The sequence below is a fragment of the Nipponia nippon genome, unplaced genomic scaffold, assembly GCF_047370975.1.
Source record: "Nipponia nippon isolate SJK-2023a ecotype South Korea unplaced genomic scaffold, ASM4737097v1 scaffold_3, whole genome shotgun sequence".
Lineage (NCBI taxonomy): Eukaryota > Metazoa > Chordata > Aves > Pelecaniformes > Threskiornithidae > Nipponia > Nipponia nippon.
The window spans coordinates 46,020,406-46,034,753 of NW_028262347.1; the positions used below are offsets into that span (position 1 = coordinate 46,020,406).

The window sequence follows — 14,348 nt, forward strand, 5'->3', positions numbered from 1 at the left end:
AGGTGATCCTGATGTAAGTTCTCTTTGCTTCCCCTGTCACATCCTACCCATGCACCAAGAAATTGTCTAAACAGGCCTGGAAAGCAGGATCTTTAAGCAGACATTCCCTTGCTCTGGGAACTGCTCATTCTCAGCCAATGAATCTGTTTTGAAACTCTTAAAGGAAACAGTTACATTAGGTCATGTCTGTTGACTTGGCATCTTGCAACATAGATTCATCACCTGAAAAGCTTTGGAAATCAACTTGGAGACAAGGTCTGTCCTCTCATTTCTTCCATAGAATGCTATTGAAATTTTCCATTCAGAAATCTCTGGTTGCATCTGCTCTTTTGCTCTGCATTGCCACAGCAGAGTTGAAGTTGATGGTGACTTCCGTGGTGGTTCTGCTCATGCCAGTGAGACTGTAGTTCAGTTCTCAAGACATGATCTTGTAGCCTTGCTGTGTGCTTCAGAGACAGATACAATGCATTGGGTCAGCCAGAACCCAATCCCTATTTTGGTCTCTGTTGAAACTTGAAATGCTTTGAAAGCACCAACAAATACTCAGCTTCAAATCCTCGATGTTGAATGTACTGGAAGAACTTCTAGTGAAGTTTATTATAAACAGACTTGATAGTCGAGTCTATGGTCCTGATATATCTACTTTTCATGTCAATATAGTTGTTTAAGTTGCTGCCATGGGAGGAGAAAACTCTTTTGAAGAGGATAAGATGCAGAAGGCTTGGTGACAAATGTGTATTAAAAGAAGTAAATGCTAACTATTCCCTATTATTGTGGGATTAGAAGGTTTTTCCTTCTTATTCAGAAGGTAGTTTACTTGGCTTTGCTTGGATTACTAAAGATACCAGGACACGAGTGTAAGTCACTGAAGTTTGAGTAAGTGCAGAACCAACAGCATTCTGAGAACATGCAAAGTAATTCTTTTTTAAAAGCAGCAGTAGAAAGATGAGCTATTTCAGAAACCTACTCTGTTCTGGTACAAAGTACCTTTGAATGTTTGCCAGTGAGCAAAAGAGAGAGAACGTTTCAATTAAAGAAAGATAGGTGCAACGTGCACTTTTATCTACTAAAATAAAAGCTCATAGTGCCTGTAGGGAATAGTTGATCCCATTCTAGAGGAAGGCACTAATGCCTTTGTGCTCTGAACGTAAAAGATAGTTACACACAGACATATCCCAACCAATTAATACCTTTCATATTACAATAAAGCAGCAGAACTACAAATTCAGATGTATGGCTTTTAAACTGGTGTTGGTGCATGTCTTAACAAAATGGTTTACAAATGTTCATGATCATTTTAGAAAGGCAATTATACAGGAGAGCCTTTATGCTTTCATCTCTGTGGATGAATATTTGTTAAAAATTTTGACAGAAGATGAAAATAAGTTGGTTTTTTCCAGCTTCTAGGAACTTGAATTTTTTTGTTGTTGTTGTTGTTTAAATTGTATATATACTTTCATCTTATTTTTCAGTAGATTGCATATATTTCCTCAAAATTTTATCAGATCTAGCCTCAAAAACACTGTTGATGATTTGCAAGAAAAAGTAAGTTTGAACAAGGTTGTACGTACAGAATTTTATGCTCTTTCTGATGCTTAGATATCTTAGTTTAGGGAAAAATGACTAAGGGGATAGTGAAGTATTGAATCAGTTCTCTGCTGTCAAAGGTCTTTAAGAACTCTTGGCTACACATTTACACTCAGCTCTGTGCTGTCTAGGAATAAAGGTGGAAATATCTGTTTAAAAAAGTAACGTTGTTCCAGTCAAAGAACAATGTTGTTGAAGATCACACCTGAACCTGGACGGTGGATTTCCCACTCCCGTTCTAGGAAAAGAGTAATGAGAAATAGGTTTTCCTTGAAGACAGAAAATCTGGGATTCGGACCTTCTAGAAAGCTGGTTTCTCAAAAGCTGATTCTGATTCCAAAAAACAATCAGGCTACCATAATTCATGTTGTTGGCAAGAGTCAGAGTCGTGACACCTGCAATAAGAAAGCTCTGTATGTGATATTGGGCAGTGTCTCATAAATCATGCAGTTTGCCAGCTACCTGTCAGAGGAGAAAATCCTGCATGTAAATTTAGACCCACACAAGTGGTTCCTGGATCCAGGGGCTTGTGGATTGGACCTTCTGATCCACCTTCAACACTTTGCCAATATTTTGCCCTGCTAGTGCTCGTCTCTTGGGAAAACATCTTTGTCTTTCACATAAAAAGTTCAGAAGTCTGCTTTTTAATGAAGAAAGTGCAGCACTAAACTGCCAATCCAATTCATTCTTGTATGAATTTAGTATATAATATTGAAAGGAACGGTGGTTGATGTTTTCAAAAGGGGATATCTCTATTTAGGTGCTTTAAATTAAATTTAGATGTGTGAATAAAATTAGTCTGCCTTTCAGGAGAACTTGGCAAATCAATTCTCAACTGAAAGTTTCCACCTTGTACTGGGTCTGGCTGGGACTGAGTTAACTTTCTTCATAGCAGCCTGGATGATGCTGTGTTTTGGATTTGTAGCTAAAACAGCCTTGATAACACACTGGTGTTGTGGCTGTTCCTGAAAAGTGCTTGAACAGTGTCAAGGCTTTCTCTTTTTCCTGCTCTGCCCCCTCAGTGAGTAGGCTGAGGATGGGCAGGTGACTGGGAGTAGACACAGCTTGGACAGCTCACCCAAGCTGCCCAAAGGGATATGCCATATTGTATAACGTCATGTACAGCAATAAAAACTGGAGTAGAGGAAGAGGGGTTTTGGCTTCTGAGGTGGCCTTTGTTTGGAGACTGGCTGGGTATGTGAGAAGTGGTGAGCAATTTCCTTCACTTTGCTGTTTTTGTTGGTTTTTTCTTCTTTCCTTCAGCTATTAAACTGTCTTATCTTGACGCACAAGTTTTCTTGCTTTTGTTCTTGCTGTTTTCTCCCCTCATCCTGCTGGGGTGGGGGGAGTGAGCAGCTGTGTGAGTGCTTGGATGCTGACAGAGGATAACCCACCACACACCTGTACACTCAGGTATTGACTTTTCCACTAGATTGAGAAGGTAGCAGTCAATTATATTGATAGCCCATCCAGCTAAGGAAATGCTTAATCAGCAGCCTCTGATTAAATCACCTCTCCTCAGGCAGTTATGGGTGTTCCCCTCTCTTGTTTGCAGTCAGTATCCTGTAAGGGTTTGTGTGTAAAGGATGCTACAGTTGGTTTCAGAAGGGTGCTATGTATCATCTGCTACTTACCCACTCAGCATGAGTTATTGCCACTGTTATTACCACCTCTAGTACAGGGGAGAGACTTGTTTATGGTAATGCACAGTCCTAGAATTTTCTTTTCTGGAGAAGAGAAAGTTTTACTTGTACTTGGCTGGTGTCATGCAGTACTTGCAATTGGTTTTAGTGAACTTTGGTAATCCTGTAATAAAGATAAGCCTTTAATATGTTACATAAAATAATAATCCTATTATAGAGACACTTTCTAGAGACCTAGTAGTAAATGGAGAGCGAATTCTGGTTTTAACAATTTAAAACATTAGTTTAGAGTTGTGGCTGATGTTTTTGATGTGTCCATGTAGACTAACAGAATATATGTGGCCAAAGTCCTAGAAAAACAATTAATAAAACCAAGCTTTTAACTAAAGCATCTGGTCGTGCACTTGCTTTTCCAGTAAATATGTATAATGTTGTCCTGTTCTAAGTTAGAATTCTTGTAGAAATCTAAAGCATGTACGAATTTCATAGTATCTTCAGTATATCTTGATCTTATAAACCTCTTACAGAGCTAAGAATTAACCTAGTGTGTTGCTTAAGAGCACCAGTAAACCATTAGTATTGGTTTGAAATGGTTTCCAATAATGTTATATTTTTAGAAATTACATGAATGAGGTGCAAGTATTTTACTGTTTAATAAAATGAATCTAAAGTCAAGAAATTTGTTGATTATGTCACATGAAGTAGAATGTATGAGTTACATTTTACTACATTAGGGGTAGTTATACATAAGATAACATCTCCATTGAGCTTCAGTGTTATGTTTCTAAAGATCTGTCTCTAAACACCTGGAATAATTTTTATTGAACACAATAATGAGGTGTTTTTTCTCCTTATGGATCTAATTAGCTCAATCACCAGTTGACATTATTTTTAAATTCTGAGCTGGAAAATATTCTTCCTAAATTAAGTATATAATTTTTTTGAGAATGATCTTGGATGTTCCCCGTGTCTTGAAATCTAAAAGGTTATGTCTGCTTTCTTCCCCCTGGCTGGATGTATCAATAGTACATCCAGTTACTAGCATCTCATTCTGCTAATCTAGTGCTTTCATTAACAAAAGAACCTTGATGTTAACAGTTTAAGGCTGGTTTGCTTTAGCATGGACCTAAAGATTAGGGATACTGTTTTAGTTCATTTGTTGGAAGAGAACTGGAATACTAGTTGATCAAGTTTGTTTCAAAGATTTCTCTTTAAAGAAAATAGGAGTTCAGCCCAAATCAAGATATATGAGCTGCCTGTTGTAATTGGTAGATTCACTTCTCTGAGAACTTTCAGATTCATATCTGAGTTTGTCCTGCTATATACAAGGCATACCCTGATGTGGTACCCAAAAGAAAAAAAAAAAAAAAAAAGCTGACTTGTAGCTTTTGTCAACACTTTTTTTTTTTTTCCTTCATAGGAGATTTCCATTAATCACTCAAGCAATGGTGTCTAATTCTGAAGACAAATTAATTTCTTATGATCCAAAATGTTCTCATGTGGTTTCTTTTTTTATATTTTTCTCTCTTTTTATTTATTTATTTACTTGTTCTGTGTGAGAAAGCCTTTTTGGAAATTATCTGTTTCTGGAAACAATGAGCACAAAGCATCATAATGCATGAAAGGATGGCACATATTAGAGTGTGGATGTAACTAGAGCAAGCAAACCTTATGCTATGAATGCAGAAAGGCATCTGAATGTTTTTCCAAGACTTCTGGCAGATCTGAATAACTAAGATATAGATGACTGTCTGAGTAAATAATCTTCCATCTCTTGTTAAGTTGAAGTATATCCACAGAGAAAGGAAAAAGCTAGGAAAGCTGTCTTTCATCACTTTCTGTATTGAAATAATTCCTTCTGCAAATGTGTTCATTGTACCAAAGCATCACTGCATTCACATACCCCTACGGACCTTGCTAGCTCTGGTTAAGTAGATTTTCTACATGTACATATAGCGAGCATGTGAGTAACAGGGAATGTATGAGGAAAGGAGGCAAGAAAGAAAGAAAATGCCTCACCATGAGAGGAATTAATTTGTTCCTGAAGAGGCTTGTGGCCAGTGATGGCTTGGTGGACTTTTGGTTGCGTGATCTTACTTTACAAAGTAAGATAAAAAAGGAAGGATGGGATGCTGGAATGTATAATCACCATACTTTAAGATAGCTTTTCCAAATATACAGTTACGTAGACACAGAGTCTAGACGGCTGAAACCCTTTGAAAAGTCCTTGATCCAAAAATAACACATTTTACAAATTAGGTGTGAAAAAGTCATTAAAAGGAGCAGAAATAAGGTGGTTTGAGTACCTTCCAAAGTGTTTTTTTTCCCTCTTCTTCAAAGGGAAACTCATTTTTATAGTGTTATACTAGTTGTTATATGTTTTGTTTTGAAACTACTGTACTTTAACTAAAGTTTGGTTAATGGTAAATTATTCATTCTTTTCAGTTTTAACTTGGTTTAATGATTATGATAATGTCATTTGTAAAAATTCAGTCACTTGATTTTAGCCATCTTCTATTTTTTTACATGAAATGTAAGGATCATGTAGGAAACTAGTAAAAAGCTGCCTGTTGTGATTCTCTTAGTGTTACTGAAAGAACTGCTAAAATACCAGTTCATCAAGGTATACATATATATAATCATTTTAAAGCAAAGTATCATTTATAATTCTAAAGCTGACGAAATATGTTTGCATACAAAACAATATATATTTTCATGTGATTTTGAGATATGCTTTTAAAATGGGAATGTATTTCATTTGTAGATGCTATTTTATTTTATTTCACTTTGTTTTGAGGAAGTGAGGATCAGTGTATAGGCAGAAGGGCAAGTTCTTAAATGGCAGGCTTCTCGGGGACTGGGAGTATTGTTTCTTGATGGCTGAGCTTTACTGTATCATTCTTACTGTTCATAAATACGTTCTGCAAATATTGCAGTTAGTTATTACCTGTCATATTTATTGCATTTTTTTCTATACTTACTACATTTTAAAGATACTGAAATACAGAGCAGATCAACAAATGACTAAACATTGAATCTGAGACATCTGATATTTTTTTTTTTAATTCCTTTTCCCAACTGTATTGTCTGAAGTATTATCCATCAGTTGTTTTCTGTGGGCTCACGTTCATGCACTCCATTGCAGGTCAGTTCCTCCTAGAAGAATCCCGCCTGATAGAAGCAGCTGAGATGGCAAAAAAAGCAGCTGAACTTGATAATACAGAATTTGATGTTGTTTTCAATGCAGCCCATATGCTCAGGTTAGTGCTTTTACATATGCCTTACTTGATTTTCCTCCCTTTTGGAGGAAAAAAGTCTCTATAGCCTTTGCTTACACAGGGTTCTTCTTAAAGCCCAGCAACTCTTTTGAACAATTCAATATTGCTAATAAGATAAAAAGACTTGGAGTAAAACTGTTGCAGGATTTAACACTTTCTATTTCTGATTTTCTATGCATTATCTCATAATTTCTTACCTTTAAAACTTTTGTTGATCACAAGCAGGTAATCCTTTTTGCTTGCATACAAGAACAAATATTTCTTTTGTGAAGAACCTTCTGCAGGATTTTCTTTCACCTGATTTTTAAAAATTTAGGATTGTTGTGGTTTAACCCCAGCCAGCAACTAAGCACCACACAGCTGCTCGCTCACTCCCCCCCAGTGGGATGGGGGAGAGAATTGGAAGAGTACAAGTGAGAAAACTCGTGGGTTGAGATAAAGACACTTTAATAGGTAAAGCAAAAGCCGTGCACACAAGCAAAGCAACAGAAGGAATTCATTCACTACTTCCCATCAGCAGGCAGGTATTCAGCCACCTCCAGGAAAGCAGGGCTCCATCACACGTAACAGTTACTTGGGACGACAAATGCCATCACTCTGAACATCCCCCCCTTCCTTCTTCTTCCCCCAGCTTTATATGCTGAGCATGACATCATATGGTATGGAATGGCCCTTTGGTCAGCTGGAGTCAGCTGTCCTGGCTATGCTCCCTCCCAGCTTCTTATGCACCTGGCAAAGCATGGGAAGCTGAAAAGTCCTTGACTAGTATAAACACTACTTAGCAACAACTAAAACATCAGTGTGTTATCATCAACATTATTCTCATCCTAAATCCAAAACACTATACCAGCTACTAAGAAGAAAATTTACTCTATCCCAGCTGAAACCATGACAAGGATGCATAGCAACTGCAGATAATAGACCATATTTCTGATCTGGATGTAACTAGAGAATATTGAAAATATCACATTGTATGTTAATATCAGTAGGGAATACTACAATAATTAGAAATCTAAATATTCCCAGGCTAATGATGACTTTGAGACTCATAGGAGCACTTAATGATATCAGAATCTGTGATTTAAAATGTAGTCTTATATTTAATTCTGTTCTCTTATGCGAATAGAATAAAATTTTAGACTTCTTTTTTTCCTTTTAAAGCTGTCAGACTTGGATATTCAGTAACATTAAGCTTCTGCCTGAACATTATCATTAAACTCACATTACTGTAATAGGTATCCTCCATGCTTATTTCTAGGATAACTATCTAATTATTGTCTATTGTCCGCTTAACAGCTATGAGGATACTTGATTTCATTTAGATTATATCTATGCTTAGAAAATGCATGAAAAAGGAAATAAAAAATATACTTCATTAGCACAAAACAGTTACTGAGATCATTTCTCTGATGAAGATATCTCACTTGGCTGTTTATACTTTCCACATTTGGAATATGAAATGAAAGGAAAATTATATTAAAGAGAAGGTAGAATCAGCTTCAGCAAAGTGACTTGTGTTTCAAAATTAAGGGTTCTATACCAGGATTTTGAAATAAGCCCCAAAATGCCCTTTGAGAAATAACTCTCACTGCTTGTAGGTTAGAAAGGAAACCAAGAAAAATGGTTCCCTGGTAAACAATAGTTTGACCTGCCACAGGTGTATGAGCTATTTTAAGGATCCTTCCCTTCCTCCTGATTATTTTCTGAATATCTCTCAAGATAGAATTCAGTAATTTGAAACATTTAGATTAATGAAACAAATTCACAGACAGAAGCATAGCAAGTTAGGCATGAAAGCTGCATCCAGAATGGTATAGAGTGTGTCAGACTCCTGATTTCAGTGAGTGTCTTGTGGAAGATGATTTAATGGTGGGATTTTTTTGTGGGTGTTTTAAAATGTGGTGGCATAGATCAATACTATTTTGGAAATAGGTTTAATAAATCTCTTACTTTGTCTGTGAGCACTGAATGAAGCATCCCAGGTCTTGAAGGCACATGTCTTTACATCGGGATATGAGTATTTTTTTACTCTTGGAATAAGAGCTATGCTGCTGTACTGTACATCAGCCATGGTTACCCTACTTGATCTAGTTGGGAGTGGACACTTTTTGGGAGGTTTTGACCAGCATTGAGCTCAGTGATTCTAAACTACATTCTCTATTTTAGCTGTAAGCAAAAAAACAAAACCAAACCTTTTTTAAAAAAAGGAAAACCCACCAAATCAAAACCCTTAAAACAAAAAAAAAAAAAAAGACCTGGTGGTTTAGTTTAGCTAGAATCCAACTGTGCTCCTTTGGGATACCCAATTGGTCTAATTTTTCACTTAAATACTCAGCTTTCTTTGTGGAAGATCGTAATGTCTTCCTAATATGCTTTGGGAGTCTAAAGTGATCTGGAGGATTTAGCAAGAGTCAGGGTGGCAAAGTTAAATTCAGTGCTGCCAAGTATTTGCTTAAAACCACGTGTTATGATTTGACTGATTTTTGCTAAAGGGTTATAATTCTGTTGTCTGCCTTTGTTCTCACTGCATTTCTTAGCAATTTATTCAATATATTGCTTACATAATACCTGTTGAACAAGGGGAATGTATGGTCATACATTAGGACAGAGCAGCTACAAATCCATCATGAGCCTGTGGGACTTCAGAAGAACCTGATTTTCAGGCTATTTAGAATGATGGAGAGCTGAGGTGATTCCAAGAAGAAAGCAGATACCAACATAGAAAGGAGGAAGGAAAGAAGGGAGTACTCAGACTGGCATAGAGTGACACAACCAGAAACTGTGAATGCTAAAGACAGTCATAAATCAAAGGCTGAAATTATTAAATATAATCGTTTCATGTAGGTGACCAACTGCTCTTTAGGTACTGTAGAGAGCTATAAAAACTGACTGGTAAGTGAGTAAGAATTTTGAATGGACTGCGCAGCTGTGGGGTAGAAAATATATTATAGAAGTTCACAGGTCATGGAAGTGAATTGACTGTTGTGAGAGAGAAGGGATAAATTTTAAAGATGTGTTGTGGATTAAGAGACAGAAATTGATATTAATGTGGATGATGCAAGGTGTCCAAAATGACTAGGAGGTAATAACAGCAACTTAGATTTTTGTGTAAACTCTAATGCTTTTTTCGGACCAAATATTCTACCCAGTGATGCACTGTTGAATTAGAAAGGAATTATATTTCCCTCCTGTCACACTCCCGTTTCCACCATTAGCCCAAGGAGTGTCACGAGATTCAGAAACGTGTAGACATTTCTTTAGAACTGCAGGCAAATTCTTCCAAATTTGGGTAACAGCAGCTTTGGATGGAAAACAATCATAACATTCCCTCCAAGTCCAATTTATTTTTCTACTCTATGCTAAAATATTTTCCTTTTTTTTAATCTCTTTACTCTCTGAGAGAAATATTTAAATTAAAATGCAACCTAAATAAAAATTAACAAGTTTTGAAAATTTTGAACAAGAAATAGATTAGAATGCTGTGCGTTAACTTTTTTTTCTTAAATTTGCACCAGAATTGTTAACTGTGTCCAAATGCAATAGCTGTATTTATAGATAGCTTGTTCTCAGTTTAGCAGTCACAAGAAAGACTTCTGCTTCTTCTGTCAGGTATTCCAACACTGTTTACTTCCTGCCTTTGTGACTAAATCTGAAGCAGAAGTCAAGAAAAAAAATAGGTTAGTTCTGTTTGCACTATTGAGAGGCCTCCCTGTTCCTAATTACACAAACATAGTTATTAATTTTTTGCCTATATGACTTCTGTAGGATCCTGATAATGCAATGCCAGATGAATCAAGTCATCTGTAATATGCATGAGATGTGGGATGAATGTAATTAATTTCTTTGCAACAGTCTGGTAACTTTTAACTTGCATAGTACTTGCCTGTAAAATTTGTTTTCTCAACAAATTTGTTTTCCAGACAGCTTCATTCAAGGTTCATGTAGCTGTTTGGGTTGCTGTTCTTAAAACAGTAACTGGTCATGTGTTTTACTTTTGTAGTATTTGCTATGCTCTTGCTTATACCCTCAGTTTGAAACCTTTCAGCAAAGCTAGATAAATTTTAATGGAATGTAGTGAAGCATATATTTATAATGCCATATGGTGGCTGTAGCTTCAATGACTGAGTCATGTATTAACAGTGCTAAGTTTCACTTTGTAGTTGTATACTGAGGTGAGTTGCCGTGAGATAGGTTTCCTGTGATCTAGGGGATGATTACTTTGAGAATGAGGAATTACAGTGTGGTGACACCGCTGTACTAATCAGAAACAGGAAAAGAGCTTCACGTTGTCTTCAAATGAAAACAAGCATAGGAAGAAGAGCTTTGCTTAAAAGCACATTTTGTAGGAGTAATTGGTTTTTTCACACTTCTGTAAGACCCTGGGTTGTTGTGGGAAACACTCATATTACATGAAGTTATAGGATGTTTATTGGCTATTTGAAAATAGAAGTCTAAATTAGAGTAATACTATATGACGTGGTCTTCGTTTTTCAGTGAATTTCTGTGAGAGTATTTTGGCTCTCCAAAGTACACTGACTGAACAGGGAGTGTAGGTGCTGGCACCATCTCATAGGCACAAGTTCACCCTATGTTATTGCCTAAACAGTTTTTATTCATTCTTTAATTACTGTCCATGTGCTTAAATATATGTATGTATGTATGGCTAAGCATATGGTCTGTAAATTTTGTAACTGTTTTGTGTTTGTTTTGTAACGAAAAATGTGGATGAAGGGTTACATGTATGGAATCTGATTATGACTTTGTTGTGACACAAAAAGGTCCATTAAGAATGCCAAGTATCAACATTTAGTATTTTAAAACAGGAATCTCTTTGAAGAAAACTTTCTTATAGTTGGACTGACATCCATGATTTCACTTAATAAAATCAGCAGTCTGAAACCTTATGCCAAGCAATAGGCAGGTTAAAAATAGCCATTTCCCATTCATGTGTTTATGTATCTAAACCAGTCAGCTTTGATGTTGTTTGTCTCTTAAAGCAATATTTTTTCCAGTGATCAACATGAAGATTCAAAACGAATGCAAGCTGAATATAACTGGGTGTCAGGAGAACCTAAGAGCGATGTGTTGTCAAGCACATTTATGAGGTGTCACTAGCAGTCAGCTGGAACAAACCACAGAGAACTGGTAGATCTGGAGGCTCAGGTTAAGAGATATGAGAGCATAAAAAGAGGAGACATTTTTGTCCCTTAAAATAAGATTGAATGCTAGGTGTTAATGGGAGAAATCAGATGTGTTTTCAAGGTCAGTTCTCATGAAAAGACTTAGGATAGATGTTGAAATATAGCTCATAACTATGAAAAGGACTCTGTCTTCCAAACTTCTCTTTGCTTCCTTTCCTTCCTTTCTGTTTTATTATCCACATTTTATCTAATGTTTTACTCTAATGCAAATTACGTTTCCTTTAGTAGTGCCCTTGCATTGTTTGACATTGATCCAGAGCCCTTCACTGCTCAGTGGCATAGGGTTACTGCAATTTCCTACCTCTGTGCCTTTTATTTTTGTCAAGGCAAAGCCATTCCAGGGCTTAACACAATGAATTTCTACTTTAGATTTCCAGTGAAAACGGGAACCAGAATTCTGCCGTAACTTAACTAAAGGAACTATTGCTGAATGCTCCAGAAATGGAACTGGCATTTTCCTGACCAGATTAGTGTGGTGTGCATTCATTTCTATAAACTGTTTTTAATGGAGAACTATAAATTCAAACTGATTTCAACTTAGGAATTAATGATCCATGTTTCAAGATGTACATGTGGGAGGAAAGCAAGCCGTGTATTTCCACTGGGCTAAAAGGGGACAGGATTTTAATTTGTTCCACATTCACACGCCAACAACACTTTTTGGAGGTGAAGTGTACCGTCTGTACCTGCCTCCTGGGTAAGGCACCTTGTTTATTGTGCAGAATTTCACCACATTCAGAAATGCTTTGTTTCCTGACAGTTCTGTGCAAACAGGAAAAAAAAGCTCTGTGACAGGTTTCATTTTATGTGCCTTGTAGTAAATCCTGAAATTCAGAAGTATGAGATTTCTTTTTTTTTCCAGTTGTTTCAAGTGCTACTGATGCCCAGCAGGAGTGATTCAGAAGCATGTTAAATGAATATTTTTAGACATTCAATCGTTTCTAACCACTGCAACCACTGAGTCGATGATACATGTGCAAAGTAATTTAAAACAGTTAACAGGTATAAACCAGGTTCTACTTGGCAAATTGTTAGTCAGGAAGTGGTTTCAGCTTTCACGTGAATTATGTGAGAAACTTCAAAGGGATTATCCTTCCTCCCTTTCTCCTCCTAAGACCAATAACTGTCAAAATGTGTTGATTGGGATTAATTACCTATCATGTATTATGTGACTAATGTTTAAAATTTGGGTGTATGGAAACATAAAATTAGAACACAATTTGATCACTGAATAACAAAGCAAGTAAAAGCTCATGTAATGAAAACGGTAAAATCTCCAGATACAAGTGCTCAGTTGATTGATACTGTTTGAACTAGTAACTGTTCTCGGAAGGAGAAGAAAAAGAAAAAAAAAAACACAACCAACCAACCCTACTCAGTGTTTTCTAATTTTTCATTTTGTATCACAGGAGTGCATCTGTAATCACATAACAAACACAAATTTGCTGAAGATCTCCTGTCCTAACTCTTCTATGAACAGACCTACTGTTCATAGGAAAAAAAAAGCAAGTAACTTTAGCAGAAGATAGGTGGGGTGCCTGATAGTCCTGCTTGCTTGTTCTTACATATTTACCATCTTTCTCATGGCGGGTATGTGATCAATTGATAGGCCAGTAGCCAAACTGAATGGTTGGAGGGAAATTAAGAAGGTGGAGACAAAAGGAGAAGAGAGGAGTTTGAGAGAAGAGATAAAAAGGGCCTGTTGAGAAAAAAATGTGTTTGGATTTCTTTGGCAACATATTTTATTTTTATTTGAAGGCATTAAACCGAAAGCTCAGGAGAAGAAATAAAAATTAAACTACTAGGAGAATGTAGATGCCATCTATATTAGTAAGGAAGAGAAAAAGAGGTGAGCTGGTAGTGCTTCAGGTACCCAGAAACTCATCTTATTCCCCTGGTATATGAGATCTAAGTTTAAATCTCTTCTCAGACTGCTGTGAATAAATGTTGAAACCAGAACTCTCTTTTCTGAATTAATTCCCTGAGTCATGGAAACCTATTTTTGAGAAATCATTATATTCTCTGATTTTTTTTTTTTCCTGAAATGATAGTGTTTTTGGGGAGGCACAAAGAAAGGAACTGCATTATTGTATAATCTACAACTTTATAATTTACTGTTAAAGTATGGCTAATTACAAAAAATGAGCCAGATTTTCCTCTGGTAAAGACTGGTACGTCTCTGTTTTTTCCTCAAATGAGTGTTTGGCCTTCTGCATTTCTGTCCAGTGTGTACTAGTATCATTTCAGAAATAAAAAGAAAATAAGAAAGGAAAAGGGGATTTGTGATAATGGATATTCTGAGCTATTAAAAAATCTTTTAGATTGACATATTTTGTGCACTTGTTAGGGTAATATCCTTAAACAGTGGGAGAAGTTGCAGTATTTTATTTTTAGCTATGCTTCTTTAGATATGGTTTCTTTTTTAACCCAAGGAAAATGAGTTGTAACTATATTGGTTTTTTTCTGCCCTGATAGACAAGCCAGTCTCAATGAAGAAGCCGAGAAGTATTATGAAATGGCAGCAGGATTAAGACCTAATGTAAGTACCTTCTTAATGATATCCATTCCTTAAGTTGATGAATGTGCTACAGTGCTGAACCCTTTGTGACGAGAAGTTTCTTGTTGGAGAATTTGATCCC

The 14,348-nt window shown here is 36.3% G+C and overlaps 1 protein-coding gene across 10 annotated transcripts in view; it reads left to right on the forward strand.

Moving 5' to 3' along the window:
• The window catches only part of TMTC2 (transmembrane O-mannosyltransferase targeting cadherins 2), a 259,383-nt gene that overhangs the window by 223,564 nt on the left and 21,471 nt on the right, over positions 1 to 14,348 (forward strand). For all 10 annotated transcript variants that reach the window (XM_087767467.1, XM_087767469.1, XM_087767470.1 and 7 more), the window contains 2 exons: positions 6,376 to 6,490; positions 14,185 to 14,248. In XM_087767467.1, coding sequence (XP_087623593.1) covers positions 6,376 to 6,490; positions 14,185 to 14,248 — 179 coding nt within the window. The remainder of the gene's footprint in view (positions 1 to 6,375; positions 6,491 to 14,184; positions 14,249 to 14,348) is intronic.